General features: G+C 43.8%; 3 protein-coding genes across 5 annotated transcripts; 1 reads left to right on the top strand and 2 right to left on the bottom strand.

The window, feature by feature from the left end:
• Positions 1-568: 568 nt before the first annotated feature.
• Positions 569-6,092, bottom strand: rpl9 (ribosomal protein L9). 2 transcript variants are annotated; one of them, XM_079999138.1, is made up of 8 exons: positions 6,017-6,088; positions 5,283-5,329; positions 5,068-5,183; positions 4,739-4,834; positions 4,405-4,537; positions 4,011-4,091; positions 2,388-2,516; positions 569-730 (listed from the first exon to the last, which is right to left on the bottom strand). In XM_079999138.1, the coding sequence occupies exons 2-7, from the start codon at positions 5,326-5,328 to the stop codon at positions 2,410-2,412; spliced, it is 579 nt and encodes a 192-aa protein (XP_079855264.1). In that variant the 5' UTR covers position 5,329; positions 6,017-6,088; the 3' UTR covers positions 569-730; positions 2,388-2,409. The 2 variants fall into 2 exon arrangements, with proteins under 2 accessions (XP_079855264.1, XP_079855263.1); XM_079999137.1 differs by lacking the exon at positions 2,388-2,516 and having other exon boundaries at positions 6,017-6,092.
• Positions 6,093-6,171: 79 nt separating this feature from the next.
• On the top strand, positions 6,172-15,277 carry lias (lipoic acid synthetase). The gene is made up of 11 exons (XM_079999136.1): positions 6,172-6,424; positions 10,958-11,133; positions 11,350-11,443; positions 11,651-11,731; positions 11,941-12,097; positions 12,695-12,752; positions 12,899-13,027; positions 13,432-13,577; positions 13,682-13,752; positions 13,834-13,945; positions 14,095-15,277. The coding sequence occupies exons 1-11, from the start codon at positions 6,341-6,343 to the stop codon at positions 14,154-14,156; spliced, it is 1,170 nt and encodes a 389-aa protein (XP_079855262.1). The 5' UTR covers positions 6,172-6,340; the 3' UTR covers positions 14,157-15,277.
• On the bottom strand, positions 15,071-22,154 carry ugdh (UDP-glucose 6-dehydrogenase). Of its 2 annotated transcripts, none has more exons than XM_079999134.1 (12): positions 21,914-22,154; positions 20,901-21,062; positions 20,153-20,254; positions 19,641-19,841; positions 19,346-19,543; positions 19,124-19,271; positions 18,919-19,013; positions 18,688-18,818; positions 16,310-16,449; positions 16,105-16,196; positions 15,878-15,988; positions 15,071-15,704 (listed from the first exon to the last, which is right to left on the bottom strand). In XM_079999134.1, exons 2-12 carry the CDS (start codon positions 21,060-21,062, stop codon positions 15,594-15,596), a joined length of 1,491 nt encoding a protein of 496 aa, XP_079855260.1. In that variant the 5' UTR covers positions 21,914-22,154; the 3' UTR covers positions 15,071-15,593. The 2 variants fall into 2 exon arrangements, with proteins under 2 accessions (XP_079855260.1, XP_079855261.1); XM_079999135.1 differs by lacking the exon at positions 21,914-22,154 and adding an exon at positions 21,700-21,770.
• Between the last annotated feature and the right edge of the window lie 489 nt (positions 22,155-22,643).

Raw genomic sequence — 22,643 nt, 5'->3', positions numbered from 1 at the left:
GTGATGACGTCACATCCTGCGCACAACCGTTTGTTATTGTTCCGAGTGCTGCAAGAACGTGCCGCGTCATAACACGTCCCTGCGTCGTCTAGCTCCAGAACTGCGTGTTAACTTAAAACGATCGTTTATGTAACGCTCAGCCGGTTTTCCTCTTCAGTTGGTTTTTTTAGTCGTCATGTGTTTTACAGATTTAGTTTCCTTTCAACTTTATATGATTACATTGCCTGTTGTTCAGATGTGAAGCATCCCAACCAATTTTAAATGCTCATCCTCATAAAGTGCAACTACTTCATTGTATGAAACATCTACACTTAACTATGATCAAGTGATTGTTTTGGAAAAAAAACTCTACAATTACACAATCAGCTTTCTGACTGTCCATTTAACCAAAATGCATGTAAATACCATACCATGTATTTCTAGACTTACGGATATTTTGCCAGTGTATCAGTTCAAGTAGCACTAATAGAGTCCTGATTACATGTTCATCTAAAGTGATATCAAGACCGTAATAAACTGAAGATTTATGACAACTGCAAAACTTTTATAGAGAATCACAGAAGCCAGATTGATTGTAAAAGTGGGGTGGGAATTTTATTGGTCGAGACAGGAAACAATATTTAATTATCCTCTGGTTCCATCACAGTAGTTTTCTCGCTGACGTAGATGCCGTCGAGGAACTTCCTGATGTCCTTCTTCTTGACCGTGGTGGCCTGCTGGATCAAGGCAGCTTCAGGCAGAGAAGAGGAACACAGTGTAAGAAACCGATGAGGTCACAAGGCAGTTCACTGGGGAAACTTAACTACGTGGGACTATTAGACATAAGCCTTTTGTTAAGTTATATTATCGAAACAACTTAACACTCAACATCTTGAAACTTTGTCAAAAATTAAACATGCTTGTGAATATATTCAACACAGGCAGTTCAAACCATATAACCCAAAGTTTGACAATTTCCGATCTGCTGTATGTCGATGGCAAATACAGCAGGTGATCTGATTACGCTCACGTGATTGGACAGCTGCATATACGGACCAACGCTGTTATTTTCAGTTACCACAATAGCGAGATTTTGACACTATTCATGATTGTTCATTATTCACTATAAAACAATAATAGAACATGGAACTGTCACTGAGTTCCAATAAAATGGGACTCACCAAGTGTCAGTATAATTCAACCTATAGTGCTCAGTTTTAGGACACAACATAACTAAAATGCAAATATCCAGTTCAAACTTCAAATGAAGTTCTCACTTTAAGTGCAAATACACATTTATATAATATATAGTACTTTGCAAATAAATTGCAATTATTACAAGAATTTATTGGCCGACTCTTCTCGCTTTTGTTCACAGACATCTTCCTTTGCTCACTGTGTGCTAAATCAACGGAATCAAATAGAACAACTCGTTTTACTGAGTGACTCGTCCAGAACAGTCTCAAAAAGAGTTGAACCTTTCATCCCGAACGGAGCTCCGCTGTGACAGCGTTCGATATGCAGTCTGCACAATTTTGGAATATTGTCAGGTGATAAATAATCGATCTAATCTTTACAGCTAACATTCTTTCTTTCACTCTTTGAGCATCTACGTTACATTGGAGTTGGAGAATTTTTACCAGTACAGTATTGGGCTGTAAATTTGACCGTCACAGAATCATTTATCTGACACTGATCTGCCAGTGAAAACCGGTCACCGGCCGACACATTGATGCATCTCACGTTATGTTAACATAACGTTCGCATTATTGTGCTTGATTATTACTCCCCAACTTTCCATTTTATCTCAAAATGCAGCGTTACACCTCGGTGGATAATAAAGTACCGCTGCGTATCAGCGGATGTTGAGAGGAGAGGGCTTACAGGTTGTAGCATCTGGTCCAATCCAAGGGAAGTAGTTTAAATACTGAATAAATGTACAGTATTGTTTTTGTATTGATACATTTCAGTCATTCAATTACAAATATATACAGTATATAGAATTTTTTTTTTTTTTGGCATAGTTTCAGCTGGCATTTCTACCAGTGTATTTTGACTAAGAATTGCGTAGCTAGGACACAAAATGCGTGCAGGTTGGCAGGTCTGCATTATGTCATTTAACAGATGCTTTTGTCCAAAGTGAATTACAATATCTCTTGACAAAGACTAGTGATTTAGAAATGTACATGTCTATATAGACATCTTGTTCCAAAAGGTTTTTACAATTCCAACATCAATATATAGAACCACCTTGCAGCGCATAGTTACACATGGAAAAGAAACTGCCTGAGAAGGCGAAAGATTAAATCTGGTCATATGGTGCCACCATAACAGACAAACAAATGGTATCACAGATGATGGCTCCCCTTGCCAACCACAGGGAGGCTTCGGAAACAGTTTTCTCTAACCTCCATGAGTGATGTTGAAGTGTCACTCATCTGGCTCCAATACTGTTCCCTTCTCAGACACGTAAATACCATCCAAGAACTTTCTGATATCCTTATTTTTGACTGTGGTGGCTTGCTGGATCAGAGCAGCTGGAATAGAAAGACGCCCAGGATATAAGCAGCAAGCACAACGACAGGAAATGTCAGTCACCACAAGAATACAGGTTTAAAGTACATCCAAGAATGATGGAAAGAGTGCAAAATAGCAGGAGTGGCATAAGGAGAGATAATGCCTAGTTGATGAAGCTGGAAAGTGGCAACATATGAGGTAGGAAGAAACACAGCTAGTCTAGAACTTTATTTAGGGAAGAGTGCAGCTAAGGAATCACAGATGGATGCAGGATGAAAGGCACACCGATATCCAAGACAAGGAATGTACAGTTTACTGACAGCAAACCTCCAATAGCAGATATAGATATAAAAGCATGACTATATGAGAGTCTATGAAGATGAGGATAGTGCATTCAGGATGGTCTAGATAGTGTTTCCCCAATAGAGTCCTCAAGTCACAGAGTCTAATAACCCTTCATTGAATCCGCTGTTCTATTATGATTAACGGCTCAGGGACAGAGAGGGCAAGATAAATTGTCTCTAGTTACTACACCACACAATTGGTTATATTTAAAACTAAACTGAAATAGTATGTCAAAGAAATATATATTGTATGTATTGTGGGGTAGGAAGCTGCTGCTTGCCAGTCAAACACACAGTAGCATGTGTATATATTTACACATCAAGTCCGAGTGGACTTTGTGGTTAATTCAATCATTAAAGTATGGCCATTAAAGCTGGAGAGCATATGGAGAAGCTGATCTTGCAGGAGTCCCTTTGGATCCATTTTGGTTAATTTCAATCCATGCTGCCAAAACAGTTCATACCGAGGTGAAGAGATCAGTTGTGGGACTACTGGGGGGGAAAAACTAGTAGGACTGAAAGACCTCCATCAACTGAACATGTCAATGGGCATCGTTTATGAAACATTGAGTGACAGAATTATGGGCATGTAGTTAAGCAAATTTATACTACAAGGGGTCGCTGCGGTTACCTGTATTACCCGGTGTTCGGCATACACAGATTATATTACTTGCGCTGTCGTGTTACCGGTAACACCGGTGGTGGGAAAAATTCCTCACCATCCCTATTCTACACACAAGTTTTCAAGTTAAATTGCACCTTCCTGAATGGTTCTGAACACTGGGTGACTTTAACGACAAATTTGTCTATCCCAAATATATGACAAACATACGGATTGGATTGCTAAATGAAACCGAATGTGAAATTAGGCACCAAGAAAAAATAAACGTAATATTGAGATGTGAAGAAATGTAGGTGTAGATATTCTGAACAGTTTCATGGGCACTCAAGAAAAACTGAGGTATGAAGAACTGTTTGAGTGTTGGCATGGATGAACATTTTCAATAGAACAAAGATTAGACTAAAATGTGAAGTTATGTTTAAATAAATCTCTAATAAGTCACCTACAACACAATTACCATCACTGATTATGGTGTGGCAACATGAGGGTCTTTTCTAAACACTATCTAAAACAGACTGTTCACAAGTTGAGAGGATAATTAACCTCACCTGAGTTTGACACAAGCTCAATGTCGTTACCCTCCAGCACCAGCTCGTCCTTCTGGGCTGCTGAGAGCGCACATGTCACACCTGGAGCAGAAGAGGGAGTTTAGTGTATATTAAAAAAATAAAATGTGCATTTCAACAATGGAGAAGTGCCTTCATTCGGGATTAAAAAAAATAATAAAATAAATCCTTATGAAATGTCTCAAAAGCAAAGAAACTACTTTGATAGTTCAATTATTTTTAGATATAAAAAAAAAAATTCCAATGCATTGTTATTCATGGGTCAAGAAGTGAAAGGCAGCCTTTGTGAATTTGATAAAGGAACGTAGCTAGTTGATAATCCCAACGAAGAGTCCCACAATCATTCAAAAGTCCCCATATTTCTGTTACGTCTCACCAGCCCTCATGCGGACACGGCGGATGTACTTCTCTCCCAGGAAGTTCCTGATCTCCACCAAATTTCCAGTCTCCTGAATGACAACGTTGATGGGGAAATGGGCGTACACAGAACGCATCTTGTATCGGAAACCCTAGAGGATGGTAAACGAGACAGGAGGCAGTCAAACCAAATCCCTTTCAACAATTACCAACAATGTGTTCAGTCCAGGACCACAATGGAACTGACCTGACAATGACCAGGCATTCCATACATAACTTCCATGCCAAAATCAAACTCATCAAAAGTAAAACCATGGTTTCAGACTAAAAGCCCATATATAGAAGTGCTTTACCATGGTGACTCCCTTGATCATGTTCTGGACATGGCTGCAAATCGTGCGGACTGTGGCGAGCTCCTTCCTGTTGCCCCACCATTTATCCACCCGGAGCTAGGGGAAAAAAATATTGAATTAACTTATGCATATACCAAACATAGCGTTTAGTGGATCGCTTAGACAGTTACTTTGAGGAGCATTCCACACTAGTGGGACACATTCTGAATCACAGGAGGCTTTTTCCAGAAGAATAACTTGGGAATGCGTGCGAAGTCAACCCCACAACACCAAAAATATTTGATCTTTAAGGCATACAACGAATTTAGACAAACACTGATATTTCTCACCTTCTTGTTTTTCTTGCCCAGCAGGCTGAGCTCCAGGTTGATGTGGTTGAACTCCCTACGGAGTGTGCCACGGGGGCCCTTGACGATGACCGTCCGCCCCTTCAACCTCACTTCGACTGGGCGTGCACACATGCGAGAGAAGCGAAAACAATTAAGAACCACCACTGATTATATGATTGAGCAATAACAGATAACTTCCAGGTAACTATTCTCACCTTTGTCAGGGATGTCGACCGTCTGGTTGCTGAGAATGGTCTTCATTCTGTAATTGACAAGATTTTAAATCATTAGCAAGAACAAGAAGGCATATGAATCCTCCCATGTTGAGAATGATCTTCAGTGCACATGAGCCATTTGAAAATGAAGCTCGATAGACAACACCGAGGGTTTCAAGTTGATGACTGAAAACTTATGACAGAACAGACGAACACGATTGATTGGCAGCTCAAGCAGCTTCCATCACAGCAGGTCTTACAATTAAACCTCCAACAGGGGTGATGTTATCCATGGAACACAGTTTAAAAATTATTTCCTACCATGCCAACGTTATGCTAACCTGGCTAATGTGTCAAATATTAAGTTTCAAACAGCCGCAGAATGAAGTGAACAATAATAAATGAACACAAACTACGAGCTTCGAGGTAGACCACTGGCTATCACTCTACACTTTGTTACTAAAGTGACTTATTTAAGTGCAACATGGCCATGTCACGCCAAACCGCTGCTTGCTAGCGCTAAGCGAGGCCTGGGACGGCAAGCAGGGGATCGGGCCGAAAACAAATCATTATAAATAGCAACGGACTTCACCAAATGACAAAATACAAATTCGGGAGACGTAGATTAAGGAATCCCGGGCAACGCGGTGAATCGTATGTTGGATTAAGGCTCCGCTGAAGGCGGATGGTGTTAGATTTTTTTTAGGCACGTAGTACGAAGGCAGGACGCTTACCTCGCCGGTGGTAGAGGAAAGGAGGAAAGGACGTCATGACGTCATTGTAGGGCCTATACGAGTCGCCGTCAGGCATTGCTAGATGACTATCGATGTATACGGAGTTGTATTCCGGATCTTTCGCGGTAAATACGCGTTATATCCCGCGACGCTCTACGTCACTTGCATTAGTCAAACGAACAAGCTGGATATTTGCGCAAATTCGGGCGGTAGAGGATTAAAGCTCCTCCGCTTTTTACTTTCAGACCATAGTAGTCGCTTATCGACGTTTGTTGTCATTGCGGCCGCCTGCTAGCTAGCGAGGCAGGCTGGGGCGGAGAAGCCATGGCTCTGGTCAAACGGAGCTGCGTTGTCGCTGGTCGTCTCTCGAACAACCATCTTTGGCTGAGTCCCAAAGGCAATCCGTATGTGAGTATTTTGACGCAACGACACTGACAACGCTTATAGTATCGGGAAGGAGAGTGTAGAGCACGGTTATCCAACTAGCCAGCTCACGCCATCCACCTTCTCAGTTGCTGATCGGCCTTGAATCCAATGCTGCTTCTGCCGCTGCCTCATTACGACTCGTCTTCCGCTACTTACCTAACTTTATGTGGAAGCAGCAGTGAAAAATAAACTAGATATTTTCAATGACCTCAGTCCAACCAACAGTAAATTGGTTTAATGCTCTAGACTCAATTCATAAATTATATTGTAAATACGAGAACCCGAAAATTAAACTGTCAACACTACAGAAAAACACAGACTGTGGAGGCCTAGCAGCCCCCAAACTTCAGATACTACTGTTTAGCAAACCTTCTTCAATTTATAATTAAATGGTTACAACCAGAGCAACAATTGGGCCATGGATGGCAAGACATTGAATAAACAGTATGTCAGGTTTTAGCAATATCTGGTCTCCCATTCCTTACTGAATCAATAAGGAAACATAATTGCTTTAAAAAACAATCAATCCCAATGACTCCGTCAGCCTGGTGGAGATTCCTCAAACTTAAGTGGTCATACTCTATCTCCAAACAAATTCACCCCAATCTGGCACAACCCTGATTTTCTGGTTTAAAAACAGACCAATAATCTTCGGGTCTTGGAAAAGACAAGGAATTACTCCCCTGGAACACATTTTTGAAAACAATTTCATGGAATACCATGGGTATGAGACCTTACTGTTTCCACCTATATCAACCCGTGGAATCTTATTTGCAACAACACCTTTTCTATGACCCGCAATTCCAAAATGCAATTCATCCAATATAAGATTCTGCACAGAGCTCATATCACCCAACAAAAAATGTTCAAAATGGATTTTGTGGATAAAGACGTTTACTCTCACTGTTCCCTTAATACCAGAGATGACTACTTTCATACCATATGGCTCTGCCCACTTATCCTAGCATTCTGGGTCAACATCACCAAGAAGCTATCAATCCTTTTGTGTCACAGCATTCCGGTCTCCCTGTCTGAATGTCTCCTCTGTGACCTCTCCTCAGTTGACCCACCACTCAAACACCACCAGCCCATTTTGATCGCCTTAACAATTGCCAAGAAAATAATATTACTCAATTGAAAAAACAGCAATAACGGAGAAACTATTGACAGTATCCCAAAACAAGGTTCATTCATTTAATGAAATATGGGCTACTTTTATCACTGACATAAGTCCATCCATTAATACCTCAGTCTTCTTACGTCGGGAAAATGTTGTGGTGTTTTGGGGCATGGGGGGCTCCCCCTGGTCTCACCGGGGCTCTGCGGTTAGGTGGGTGCCCGGCAGCTGTGGGCGTGCAGCTGGGGTCACCCACCCGGTAGGAGGGGTGGTGGGGCTTACGTGTCCTTCTGCGTCCCGTGGAGAGGGGGTGCTGGCAGTGTCTCTGTGCCGGAGGTCTGTCTGAACACGCCACTTGGGTGGTGCGTGGTAGGCAAAACTGCCACACTCTCATATAAGCCTAGAACACATACACTGGCAGACAAATCTTACTCTGAACAACACTCCACCAGAACAGGGTTTGCGGGGAAGGAGGGGTGCGAGTGATTCGGGTTTGACTTGCTTGGAAGACCCCCAATTTTAACTGCAATTGCCAACAGCACATGTTGAGCACTGGGGTTTTCTGGGATGGCGGGGCGCTGGTGGATTGGTGTGAGGGCGTGGTTGACTGGGGGCGACCGGGTGGGCCCCCTGCCGTCTGGGCTCGAGTCCTGGCGGTTTGCGCCTGGTGGTTTCTGGCATGCTGCGACCTGGCGGGGCTGTGGAGAGTGCCGCCGGGTGCCTTCCAGGGCCCCGGGGGGCCGCTTGCTGTTGTGGGTGTGTGGGGGGGGGCTGCATGGCTTCTCTGCTGCGGATGCCGGGGGGAGTGGAGGGCCCATATATCTGGCGGCCTGTTGGGACGGCAGGGGGACGTCCGGGTGCCCTGCGCTGAGCACCCTCATCTACATGGATGGGTGCTTGGGGCTCGCGGCCGGGTGGGGCGTCTGGTCGGCTGTGGTCTCGGGCCTCATTCTTGCGTGGGGCACGGGTGGGCATGGGGGCCCTGCCGGCTCACCTGCAGGGTGGGCGGTGGGGGCCTGGTGTTGGTCTGTTGGCGCAGGACATGGTTCCGGGCCTGCCATCCCTGCCTGGCACCCACGGCCCAAGTTCTGTGCCTGCATCTCGTGCCTGCACATGAGGGTGGGTTGTATCTGTGCGGTGGCTTCGGAGCCTTTGCCATGTTATATAGAATATATAGAATAACATACTGTATATAAAAATACAAATAGAAAAAACAATGAATAGATTCCACAGATCTGTATTAAGATTTTTTTAACCTTAATATATTTCTTCCTCCATAAATGCATGTGTTACTTGTGTTGTGGGTGTCATTTTACAAATCAAAGTAGCATCATTTGTGTGTGATTAGATATATTTTCTTTTTGGGATGTTTTGATGACTGTATTCTGTATTGTTGCACCACCGCCACCTTTTGCCGTTTGTGTGATCTCGCTGCTTCTACATATGAGTGTGTGCGTCCAATCACCAACTATTCATCATCTTCATCTTCTTCCTTTGTTATTTTACCCTGTCCCTCTTGCATGGTTTTAGTCCCACTCCAATGCTATTAAAACAGCAACCATTTCCACTCTAGTCACATTCAGATTGTCTGTCATATGCATACTTCTTAATATTCCCTATCTGGGGACTATAAATGTTGACCCTGCTCCACCTCTTGCTGGATCTTTTGCTCCATCTGTGTATTTGTGTAAATGTTCTGGGTATCTGTCATGGACGTGAGTTTGGAATGTTGTAAGCCTGTTCCTAGTCTGTCTCTTTCCCACTAGAAACAGAAACTGATCTGCAAATCAAAATCAAACAACCGGGTATTCAGTACCCCGGCCGGTACCACTGAAAATGGAACAGGTGGACTTATTGCGTTTCCTTTCACTCCTATCTCTCCTGCAATTCTCTGTCTGCCAACCCAAAGATTATCCTATGTCCCTTCCCATGCTCCCAGCATGTCTGTAGTCCCAACCGAATTGGGTGATGTAAATCCAGATATCCCTGTATGCTAATCCAGTGAGTAGTTTATGGGCCACAGCCTGCAGTCTATATCCTCTAGGTGAGATCTTGATGCTGCACCATACACACATTTTCATAATCTAAAGTTGACCAAATGAGGGCTATATACGTTTGTAGTAAAGATGACAGCCTTGCTCCAGATTTTGTTCCTGCCAGACATCCCATTCATCTTCTTCTTCTTCTTCTTCTTCTTCTTCGAGTCCTTTGCAAGCTTAGATGTCATTCTGCCAGTATCTGGCACAGGACACAGCTGATGGAGTCGGTTCAGGCATCACTTTCTTACTTTGTATTATGACTCGGTTTATATGCTGAGCCTATGTGAGATTTAAGTCAAAGACCACCCCTAAAAACCAAAAGCCCTCCCACCCCGCCCTTATTTCTCTTACCATACATTTACAGCTTCATAACTGTCATCCACTCTTGTTCAGGTAATATAACTACTTTAGTTTTATCCAATTCAGGGTAAACCTTTCTACATCCTCATCATTGTCATTCTTGCACTTCCTTCATCACATGTTTAATGTTTCTTGCCCTCTTCCTCTTCTTGCTCCATCATCAGCAAAAAGAGACCTACTTAGGTTTAGCTGTATCCTTTTCATGTTTTTATCACTTACTAGTTTGAAATGCCTGAACCTGCACTTAAGTGGTTGATTTACTTGTGGACGTATGTATTTATATTTGTGCTTTGTGACACACGTCTCTTCCGAGTGGGTTAAAGCAGATGCATGGAGTGGATCCTGGAGTGGAGTGGACTCACTGTGGGGTATCTTACCATGAACCACAAAGTGCCATGTTTGCACCTGGTTACAGTCACCAACATGACAACACTGTCAATTTTTAACGTGTCTCCATCAAGTTTTGACATTAATTTGGAGATTAGGCTTTTAGGTTTTATTTTTCATTTTATTTTTGCGATGCCAGGATCCTCTCCAGGATCCATTCCATGCATCCACTCCAACCCCCACAACCTTCCCTCGACATATGTGTTCAGTCAGGTCCACTCATGACACAGAGTGGATAACTGGCAAGAGTAGGGAAGTAATATAACAAAATAGGAGGCAAGCCGCCATTAAAAACCCCAAAAAAGAGGATGTATCAACTACTTAAAAATATGTTTCGGCGTTTGAAAGATGTAAGCTATAAAAACGTCACATGTGAATCATGCTACATTACAAAACACATGTATTACATTTTATTTATGGGTGGAGAAATGTAATGATTCTGTTTTTTGCATCTAAAAGCCTTCATACAGATTATTCGATTGCAAGTATTAAATCATATTTTTCCGTTTGTATTTACTCTGTATTATACAATGGATGCAGTGAATAAAGCCCTGTAAGTGTTACGAAAACGTCATCATTTGGTAACAGACTATTTATATATATTGTATCCAGGTGCTGTATGCCAGTGGCTTGAAAACTGTGGAAAAATCCGCCCCGGGGCGCAATGAGCGAAAGAATGAGCTGATAAACGATGGCCTCGACCTACAGGACTTCATATCAGGGGACCTCTCGGAGAAGAGCAAGTGGGAAGAGTACCGAGGCAACTTGAAGAGACAGAAGGGAGAGAGGTACGAAATAAACATGTTGTACTGTGATTGATTACACTTTCGATCCCTCTTCTACGATGTTCAGACGAGCAAAGGGGGCGAGTGGGCCGATGTATATGTCAAACAATAGCGCAGCAACCAAAAAAATATGGGGGGAAAAAAAATCTAGGAATAAAGTTACATTTCCATAAAACCTTGGTTCATAGCATAGATGATTGAGTACTATTCATGTTGCAGACTGAGGCTTCCTCCATGGCTGAAGACAGAGATCCCCATTGGGAAGAACTACAACCGGCTGAAGAACACTCTAAGAGAACTCAACCTGCACACAGTAAGAGTGGCGTGTGACTCTAAAATGTGTCGCTAAATTAAATGTGGTTTTATGTTTGTTTATTTGTGTGTGTGTGTGTTTCTGTGCTTACTAAGTACCAGTAACTCCTTACGCGACCTATCCGGTGGTGACATGAACCCAAGCGTGTCCACCAGGGCTAATCTTCTCTGGACATGTATCTAATCAGAATGTCCATGTTAAAACCAGGTCTGTGAAGAGGCCAGGTGTCCCAACATCGGAGAGTGCTGGGGAGGAGGAGAATACGCAACTGCCACAGCGACCATCATGGTAAATAACCACCATCCGTACAAACTGTATAATAGAGCAGGTTTCACTGTCAACGAATGCGTGGGGAAAAAAAGCACTCTCTATTTAAAAAAAAATAAAAGCTACCATTCTAAAGGCCACTTTAGTATGGAAAGGTCTCTGTTTCACAAATCTCTGGAATCGCAACTCTTTTTTTTCTTTCTTTCCTTTTCATCATTGTCTGTCTGTAGCTGATGGGGGACACGTGTACTCGTGGGTGCAGGTTTTGCTCTGTGAAGACGGCCCGCCAGCCTCCCCCTCTGGACCCAGAGGAGCCCTACAAAACCGCCAAGGCTATCGCTGCATGGGGGCTGGACTACGTGGTCCTCACCTCAGTAGACAGAGATGGTAAATCGCACAAAGATCTTACCTCGTTTTGGTTTTACGCCACTCCTCACCATAGCCAGGAATGAAACTTAAAGGAACGTGTGATAAATGATGCTATAGTTACCCAGCTACACTCTTCACTGGAACGTCTTTAAAATGAGTTGTTGGGGCAGTTACAGTACATTAATGTAGTTCTCGGTACATTTGCTTGCTATCAGCTTTGTTTGGGTAAAAAAATAAATACCTTTTTGGCTGAAAAGAACACACTTGAAGGCCAAAATGGCCTGAGTGGTCGGGATGCCTGTCATTTGCCAAGACGGTCGGTCATATACTTGTGGTGTTTCTTGAAGAAGGCTTAAAATACAGTCTGAAACAAGGCAATTAACTGTTTCCCCTAGTCCTTTTATATGAACATCATAGCAATTGGCTCCACAGAATGAGGCGAAAAAACAGCTGAGGAGCACGGGCAGAATGACTGGTGGGGTTGTTCTGTCCCCAAACTCTCATGGAGTCATCGTGGTCTTGTTGAGATGACTTGTTGTACAAGCTGTGTTTGACAGATTAACCCTTATACCGACAGCAACAGATGTTCTCGAGGATAATTCTGTTTCTTTGCAGATATCGCTGACGGAGGGGCAGAGCACTTTGCTCGGACAGTGTCCAACCTGAAGACAATGTAAGACAAGCCTTTTAGAGCCTTATACAAATAAACATGCTGCTATAATGTCATATATATGTATGTCCCATTGCACCAGTGAGATGGATTTCTCAGCCGTGACAAACCGTCTCCACTGATGTCATCCTGTCCTTCCCTTTCTCTAGGAACCCTCGGATTCTGGTGGAGTGCCTCACCCCTGATTTCCGTGGTGACCTGGCAGCAGTGGAGAAAATTGCTCTCTCTGGGCTCGACGTTTATGCCCATAATGTGGAGACAGTCCGTGAGCTGCAAAGGTACTGAGAGACTATGGCATATATAACACATTATTTGTTCTAAGGCTTTTAGGCATGTAGAGGACACCTATTTTTCTCACCTTTTGTTTTATTAATCCCCCATCTAGATTTGAGGGGCTTAATGAAAAAAGACGGACAAAGTATGAGTACTGAATACTCACTCTTGGGTACTTGACAATAGCCAGTACCGATACAGATTTTCCACAAGAGGGAAGTAATAATGAAGGCTGAATCAGAGTGGAACTGGAAGCTTTGAGCAAAGCATGTCATTACAGATTTTTTCCAGCAGGGGGCACAAAAGGAACTATTGATGGTATATAGCTATAAAAAAAAATTGGTGTGACGCGAAGTAAAATGCAATTTTGGTTCTCCAGTAAACTTTGTTGTTTATCCTCGTCCCCCAGGCTGGTGCGTGACCCCAGAGCAAACATTGACCAGACCCTGAGCGTCCTGCGGCACGCGAAGAAGGTCAACTCTACCATCCTCACCAAGACCTCCATCATGCTGGGGCTGGGGGAGACGGACCAGCAAATACAGAATACCTTAACAGGTGTGTGTTCACACACACACACACACACACACACACTCACTAATTGGCCTTTTATATCGATTATTACTATTTTCCTGAACGCATGACTGTGGGGATGTTGGCAGAGCTGCGGGAGGCGGAGGTGGACTGTCTGACACTGGGTCAGTACATGCAGCCCACCAAACGCCACCTCAAGGTGAGAGGAGTGCGCACATCACACCGCTTCCTTGGCTGTTACCCATTTGCTATCTGGCTAATTGTTTTTACTGTGTGAAAGGTGGAGGAATATGTGACACCTGAGAAGTTTTCCCACTGGGAGAAGGTTGGAAAGGACATGGGCTTTGCCTACACGGCCAGCGGGCCTCTGGTGCGATCCTCTTACAAAGCAGGTGTGGGACACACACACACACACACACACACACACACACACACACACACACACACACTAGATTTTAGGCTCCACCGACTGTGCAACTCAATTTCTAGCTCTTGTTCTGTACGTATGTTAACTGCTTTATTTATCCTTTTACGTTAACAGGAGAGTTCTTCCTGAAGAATCTGCTGGAGAAGAGAAAAGCAGAAGCCACAAGAGCCGAGTAACAGACGTGCACAAGCAGCTCAGAAATGCTCCATTCCGTCCTTTGTAGTTAACCTGCTTTCACAGCTTTATCCAACAGTAACATACAGTATAGTCATAACAGACACCGCACAATACAGGCGCTCTGAGGTTATTTTTATTATATATTGTATTATTATTATATTATTTCTATTTAACTCACGAGGGGAGTTTCAAAAGGCAGACATGAACATAAACAAGACTCTTTGGTGAGTGATGTGAAGTATGTGTGGGGAGCAAACTCAAGGGATAGTTTCACATTTTACAAGGGGCATTTTCCTGATGATAGCTCATATTTTTTTGCTGTATCACATCGGCTCCGTTTAATCTTTCTTAAATGAAGACGTGACATGGTGGGAAACCTACCTTAAAATGGAAGCAAGTTCCACTATAATGTCTAGAAGAATTCCCTGATATAACAGGAAATAGATCAAAGCCGGACTTTATATTCGGTAGTCCTGCAGACAGTGGGACTGTGGTCGTCTCGGCTTAAGTGGCTCATGAATTAGCTCCAGCTGTGATTCCCAGTGTTTATACCTCAGCGCCTCTCCCCCTAAATCACTCTCCCCACACCCACCCATCTCTCGGGGCGTCACTGGCCCCAGGGACAGAACTACTGATCTTTAAAAATCCAACAAGGCTGATAAGTGAGATTTTCAGACAGTTGTGTCCGCCGTCTCATGGTTAATACCATGCAATAAAAAGATAGGGGACGGAATGATCTTCGTTTATGGCACCTTAAGGATTGTATACTTGTATATCACTCAGCTGAACCTTGTATAGTATTAAAGAGTTTTATCCAGCTTTGGTATACGTATATCCAACTTCTACCATTCACATTTTCTATAATCTGGGTGTAGTTTAAGCAGAGCACTGATTTATACTAAAGACACAGGGGTCTGAGAGGACACAAAACACTTTATTGCATTGGCCCATTCGCACACAACATTCACAACAGATAACACATACAGCAGGAGATGATTTATAAAAATATTAAGATGTATAAAAATGCTTCTGGTTTGACAGTTTGATAATACAGTACATACAAAAAATATCAGTTCCTAAATAGAATTATGAATAATGCTCCCATTAAAAAATCCACAATGATCGGTGTGTTTATACTTTTTTGTTTTAGCACTTGAAATGTTTAGCGGATGCCCTGAAATATAGCAATTAATATTCAGAAATGTGCTTGGGGTCCACGTCTGCAGAGTTTAAAGTCACCGAGCATTTTCACACAACCTTGTAGATTTGTGGATCTGACCAGCCACTCATCTCCCCCCAAGCCAAATGACCACTTTGTAGCGGTGGTCAGCGGCGAGTACCAGCAGGGGAGGGCTTGTAATCTGACTGAAATTATTTGAACCAGCTGTGGGGAGGAATGTGTTGGTGGTTGTTTAACATTGGGGGGTTGGTGACTCTCAGGCTTTGGCTTTCTTGGGGGGAGGCTCGGCGACGCTGATGCGAGGACAAACCGCCGCTTGGGTGTAGGGGATCCGGAGCGATGTGACCTTCTTACCGATGGTCTCAATCTGAGGACAAAATGGCAAGAAAAATATAAAACATAGCTTGGTGGCCTCTAAACTCGTTATTTTATAAGACACTGACCCCTGGTATTGATAGACTTCAAGAGTCATGCTTCTAGCCACAAAATATTGCATTTCCTTGGAGAGTGAATATATGCTGTGAGGATCTGTCTGCTCACCTGAAAGCCAATGTCCTGGAGGTGAGCGTGGAGGTGGTCCAGCACTCTCCGGCCATCAAATATGAAGGCTGGCTTCAGCATCTTCTTGTAGATCTTCTCGTAGTCCATCTCCTGTAGAGGAACGAAGAGCTGTGATTTCACACACTGCTGCGCTGTAATGACACAGCTCGCCTTGCGTCATTTACAATTTAAAGCTCACAGATGTTAGGAGAGAAATTTGATATGACCTTGAACATGTCCCACTCGGTGCAAATGACCAGTGCATGTGCACCCTGGCAGGCTTCATAGGGGTCTGTTGTCACGGTGACAAGTTCAGAGACTGGGGGGGGGGGGGACACACAATATAGTTTCAATAATTTGCAACAGCTAATGGTATTCATGTAATATTGAAAATATTTTGAAATAAAAATTACATGTGCACAAGCAGGCTACCTCTTTGTGGGTTGTCCTCAGAGATGTTGGGTTGGGAGAGGTCATGGATGATCTGCTCCTTAAGCACCTTGGGGTCGTAGATGAACAGCTTGGCCCCCTCGTCCATTAGATACTTAGAGATGTAAATACTGGAGGACTCCCTGCGGGCAAGACAGTAAAAGTGTCCAATAGGTGCCATTCATAGATAAAGGGAACAGTACAGAGGATTGCTGTACTCCAAAACCCAGGATTCTCACATTGGAATAATTTGGAGAACTCCACGACACACGAAAAGTGTCTCCTATCGGTGAGATGATACAACCTAGCACAGTCAAGCACTCTCAAGGTGAAGAGCAGTCTGTGAATGATACTAGAACCTTCCCAGTCCTTTTAAGACTGAGCCTGTACATGAAAAAGCCTCCAAGACTAAAGAGAACATTCTTGGAGAATACTTTTGCAAAGCAAATAGGTTTGGCACGAAGCCCAGGAATAAAAGCTGGGCCGTCGTTCAGCATGGAACTTAACCACACTATTACCACAGGGATACATCCCTAAACATGTAATAATGCTCAGATTGACTAGTCTTCATTGTTCAGATTACACTATGAAACAATTTGTTGATAGTGTAAAAAACAACCCAATAAATGTGACCCACTGCAGCCAAACCTGTATTGTTTCGCATTTCTAAAATCTCCACGAGCCGCCAAATAAGCTAAAAAGAGCTTTCTAGAAGGAAAATTCGATCTTTTCCTGGATTCATGTTCCTTTTTTTTAATCTCAACGTATTTTCAAAACCGAGTTTGATTTATAAATAGATAAATGTTAAACCGTCGAGTTAAATATTCCCGTTAGATAACATAGGGAAACGCAGTTTACTCACAGAGACGCTGAACAGCACAAACGCTGATCGATCGTTTCCTTTAAAGTGACCGTCAGGTGAAGATCATTCCTCCATATTCCACGTGATGTGAAGTCAGAATGTGAAACGGTTTTGATAGAGTTTAACCTTTAAATCGTACGTGTTTCATACACACACCTGGATTAATTATTGTGAAGGTGGCGTAAGCCGCAAAGAAGAAAAGCTGACGTCACTTCCGTTAACAGATGGATAAAGCGCAGGACGAGAAGCCTTAGGTTTCATTTGTCTGTGAAAACTTAAATCTCGATGTTGTTATGGATTACGAGAAGTGGGTGGCAGAAGCTCTAAATCATATCGCGGACCTTAATCTGACCAGTGCGATAGATCCAAGTCAGTGTAAGCAGCGCGTACTGGACTACATTTTCCGCAACGATAGTTCTCCGACAGCGACACAGAGAACGACAGCAATGCTAAATCTGATATCGGCTTTATCCCAGACATGGAGAACATTTCAAACAGCGGATTTCAACCTGAATGTGACGCTGAAACTGAAAATGTCCAAGAACCACCAGAGGAGACCGACGATACGCCTGTTGTTACAACGGAAGAAGTTGATGACGTGATGAAGTCCGTTGAGGTTGGTGATGCAGATTATGAACAAGTAGCAATCGACCAGATTAGGGTCCATTATTAGATTAGGGATGGGGTCAGCCCACATTATAACTACAAGAACTTTGAAGATATTTGGCATGCGCACATTTATATATTAAATGACACACCAAGGTTGATAAAGAGACTAATATTTTTGACAGACATTTTGTTGTGTCGTCCGCACTTTTAAACTCCTAAATAATTCCGCTTCTGTAAAACATGTATATTCTTACTGTTAAATAAACAACTTAACTTTTTAAAAACAAAGATGTGTGTCGATGACCCTGTTCAACATTCTCTATAAACACAAGAACAATGCAGAGATTGACCCATTCAGCAAGGTGTCAAGCGGCCATGTGCCTTTGTTGGTCCTCCAACGATTTTCTGGGAGCTGGCTGAATGAAGCCAAGTGTGGGGAAAAACTTTGAGGGTGATTATCTTAGAAACACAGTTTGCTGTGCCCTCATCATTAACAAGCCATAGCTTAAAAAATAGAAACATTTACACTTGTGACACCGTGTTTTGAAGCTCTGATTCTTTACTTTCAAATGATGTATAAAAAAAGTCAAAGGGTAGCAAATGTACCTAAAATCCACGGTGCGTCACAAATGTACTTTTATACATCTCAGTTTCAATCTTCCTTAGGTTAAAGACACTGAGCACACATGTTGACAAAATGAAAATAGTTAGATAGCTAAAGTGTCAAAAGGCAAGCAAACATGAACACCCTCAACAGGCTTGTACAAGTTTTATGATTAACATGATGGGGCAGTTTCAAAGTCAACATTTGAGAGTAGAGGTTTCATTTCAAAGAGCAGTGCAGTTCTGGAGAATGTTTACCAGAGGTGCACAGAACAAAATGCCAGGATTCCTGAGAAGAGGTGGATACCTTGTGTCACCGGTGTCTTTCTTGAAGGAGAAGCCCAAAAGAGCAATCTTTTTGCCGGTGACAGTGTTAAAGAGGCAGTCAATGATGCGGCAGGCGAAGCGCCGTCTCTGGTACTCGTTCATATCGATCACCTGAGGAAGATGGACAGGAGGGGAAAGGAGCAACTTTTAATAACCAAGACAAAATGTTCTTGGTGCGTCTGGTTCTGCATAAGGGCTGTGCAGTTCCTACCTGCTGCCAGTAGGAGGCCACTTCGGGGAGGTTGAGTACCTCGCACAGGTACACCAGGTTTAACACATCCTTCTGGAAACAACTGCCTCCAAAACCTGAAGGGGAGGTGGGAAGGAAGGAGTTTCACGGTTTTGAGGAATTATTAAAAAAAAAAGAAAAAAAGATAGAAAAATGTCAATCTCGGGTAAATGAGTGTGTGCCTTACCAACACTGGCTTTGAGGAACTTGCTGCCTATTCTTTGGTCCATGCCGATAGCTTTGGCCACCTCCTCCACGTCGGCCCCGGTGGCCTCGCACAGAGCGCTGATGCTGTTGATGCTGCTGATCCGCTGGGCCAGGAATGCGTTAGCTGCCTGGATATTTCGATTGAGATTGATGAGTTGGACTGAATAAATTCAAAAGAGAAAGAAAATACTGACACACTGACCAGTTTAGAGAGTTCGGACGACCAAGTGTTGGTGGTAATGATGCGTGCTTTGGGGACCCAGTGTTCGTAGACAGCGCACAGCGCTCTGATCGCCCTTTGACCTTCGGCCGTCTCGTCACCACCAATCAGGACACGGTCGGGCTCCTTCAGGTCCCGCACAGCTGTTCCCTCGGCGAGAAACTCGGGATTGGACAGCACCTGGTGACAACACGGTCACGATACGGTAATAACAGGTTATAAACCTGAACTGGCAGCTGGGAACTCGGCACCTTGAAACTCAAAGGCGTGCACCTACCTGCAGGTTGAGGCTGGGTTTGGTGTTGGCGTCAAATATCCGCCGGATGCTCTCAGCGGCCCGCACCGGCACCGTGCTCTTCTCCGTGACGATCTTGTAGCCGTCAGACATTTCCACGATCCGTCGGGCGCAGGCCTCAATGAACTTGAGGTCGGCCGCGCGGCCCTTTCCCATGCCATAGGTCTTGGTGGGGGTGTTCACCTGTGGAAAACGGTGGGCACAGATGTAGGTCTTGCGTGAAGTACGCGGAATGTCATACGGAGATAAAAGCTCCGAGCTCAGGGACGCGAGGGTCTCATCAAATAACCATGAGATCATAGGACGGGAAATTGGAGCAAGTTCCACTGTAATGTCAAAAAGAATTCCCCCTCAAGAACATGTGGAAAGTGATCGTCACGAGCCGTGAAGCCGTCACTAGACGGGCGGCACACTGGAAACGTGTTGACTGTGCAACAGGGAGAGGAATTTGTGTGTGTGAGTGTGTGCGCGAATGAGTTGCCTTGACGACTTACGGAGATGAACACAAGGTCAGCCTCCCTGATGGCAGTGTCAATGTCTGTGGAGAAGAAAAGATTCTGTCCCCGGCATGACTCAACAACCTCCTTCAGACCCGGCTGTGGAGAGAGGGAGAGGGAGAGAAAATACCAACATGGGAAAGAAAGAGAAGAAAGGGGAAAGGGCAGGGCTGGTTAAGGAATGCTAAGGACAAACACGTGGCATCAAAAGGTTAACCAGATCCCATTAATTTGTTGGTGGGTCAACAGCTTCCCTTTAGGCTTTTTTTTTTTCCCCATCCCTTTTGCATTTTGAGTCATTCGTGACGTCACACTTTGTGGCGTTTTGGGTCAAACCCTCATTGACGCAACAAGATGTTGGGAAATCGAGGCATCTGGAACTCATTTTGGAGCTTCGGTGATTCAGCTTTTCGCCTCTGAGCCTGATGCGTTTGAGTTGAGAAATAACACACAGCAACGCAGCTCACCAGTTGCCTGGTTACCGGAGATTATTTAAACATTTTCACCTTCCCCCAAGTGAAAATTGTGACTCGGTTCCAACACCTCCGACGCTTCCCGGGTCTTAAATGTCCTTATAGAGAACGATTTTTACACCGAGAGATAATAAGTGCCCAAACAAAAGAGGAAAAAATGTAATAAATGAATGTTCATAACCACTTCATCACCTACAAACATCTCATTTTTGAGTCAAGCGCCAGGTAATCGACCACGTGGATTCCTGGGAAAACCCCCGTCAGCGGCGTACCTCGTATATGGGCAGAGTGTCCGAGTTCCAGGCTTTGATTCTGGATTCGTTGACGTCCACAACGGTCACCGTAATCTCTGGACACATTTGGGCGATGACGCTGCACGTGGGCCCCCCCACATAGCCCGCACCGATGCAACACACCTTCTTTATCTGGAACATCTATGGCGAGGCCAGCGGGGGAGAAAGGTTGAGGTTAGGATAGTCCCCCATTCTCATCCGTCCCCGATCTGAGGAGTGAGAACGTCTACAACGGTCGATGCTGTAGTCAGGGAGCGAACAGTGGGATCACAGGGGTTATTGTCGTGCGCCCCCCCCCCCCCAAATGATCCTCCTATCTTGGAAATTAAATAACGGTGGAGTTGTTTGACTATTTAACATTTTTGCTGGGGACCCTGCGGAGCCAATTTAAGGACCTCCACGGGGGGTCCCCCACCGCTGAGACAGACATTCGGATCAAATAGATCGATAGTCACGACAGAAAACCACTCATTAACATTTTAATGTCATTCGATGTGCCCAGGGAAAAGACAACGCAGCGAAGAGCCCGAAATGCAGTTTTGTATGAATTACTTTGGGGGCGGGGGTGGAAAAAAAATTAATTAAGCGATTAATACAATCTACTCACCGAAAGTTTTTAACGTCTACTCCAAAACTTAAAGCTGAATAACGACAACGGGGGGGGGGGGGGATCAAAGTGCAGGAAAAAGGAAAGGAGCAGACATGTAGAAAGGAGCAGTCATGTAGAAAGGAGCAGTCATGTAGAAAGCAGCAGTCATGTAGAAAGCAGCAGTCATACCTGAGCCCGGAGCAGAATAAACGCCTCTTTGATTCGAGCAGAGCGAGCCACGTCCAGCCCGAACGCACAGAGCTGCTATTCAGCTCGGATTTCCTTTTTTTTTTTGGGGGGGGGGGGGTGTCCATTTGACTCACCTACCCAGGCCTACACCGAACCAGAGCCATCCGAACCCCGGAAACTAATGAATGGATGCGAACGGGGCTCCGCTACTCACCTCTGCCGACGCGACGCAGTCAACTCGAAGAAAACCCCAAAAAGAAAAATGCGACGTTTTTGCTCCTTCCCAGATCCGGATTCCCGGGGACTGCCGATCCGATGCTTCGATAGAAGGGTGTGGGGAAAACGGATTAAACGCACGCCCTTGACAGCCGAGATGTAAACGGGGTTTATTTTTCTTTTAAAACTTTTTTTTTGTTTTCCCCCAAGAGCGACGGAGTTAGCCCCCTGCACCTAGCTGCGAGACTGAACCACTGAGCTGCAGAGGGCTGAGCGCTCCTTTCAGAGTAAAAGCCCCAGAAGCACTACCGACACGCGCCGTTGGTACTCCTACTATTTCGAAGTATCGCGATAACGTCGGGCTGGCCACGTGGAAGATGTTGTTATCGCGATACCGATTCGGAATTGTCCGTGTCGTCGATAGAGACCACGAAATCTTGCTAAAATAATGAATTATTATTATTATCATTGTTCTTATTATTAATAATAATGATAATAATAATTCATTATTTTATCATTAATATAATTATTCTTATTATTAATAATAATGATAATAATAATTCATTATTTTAGCGATATTTATTATTTATTAATATCATTATTATTAATAATAATAATAATAATAATAATAATAATAATAATAAATACATTTATTTCAGATGGGGTTTATCACATGATGTGCGAAGTCTGATCCCAAATCTCGAACTCCTAGTTTCGGAATCAAAATC

The sequence above is a fragment of the Zeus faber genome, assembly GCF_960531495.2.
Source record: "Zeus faber genome assembly, chromosome: 4".
Taxonomy (NCBI): domain Eukaryota; kingdom Metazoa; phylum Chordata; class Actinopteri; order Zeiformes; family Zeidae; genus Zeus; species Zeus faber.
This window is presented reverse-complemented; position numbering and strand designations above follow the sequence as displayed.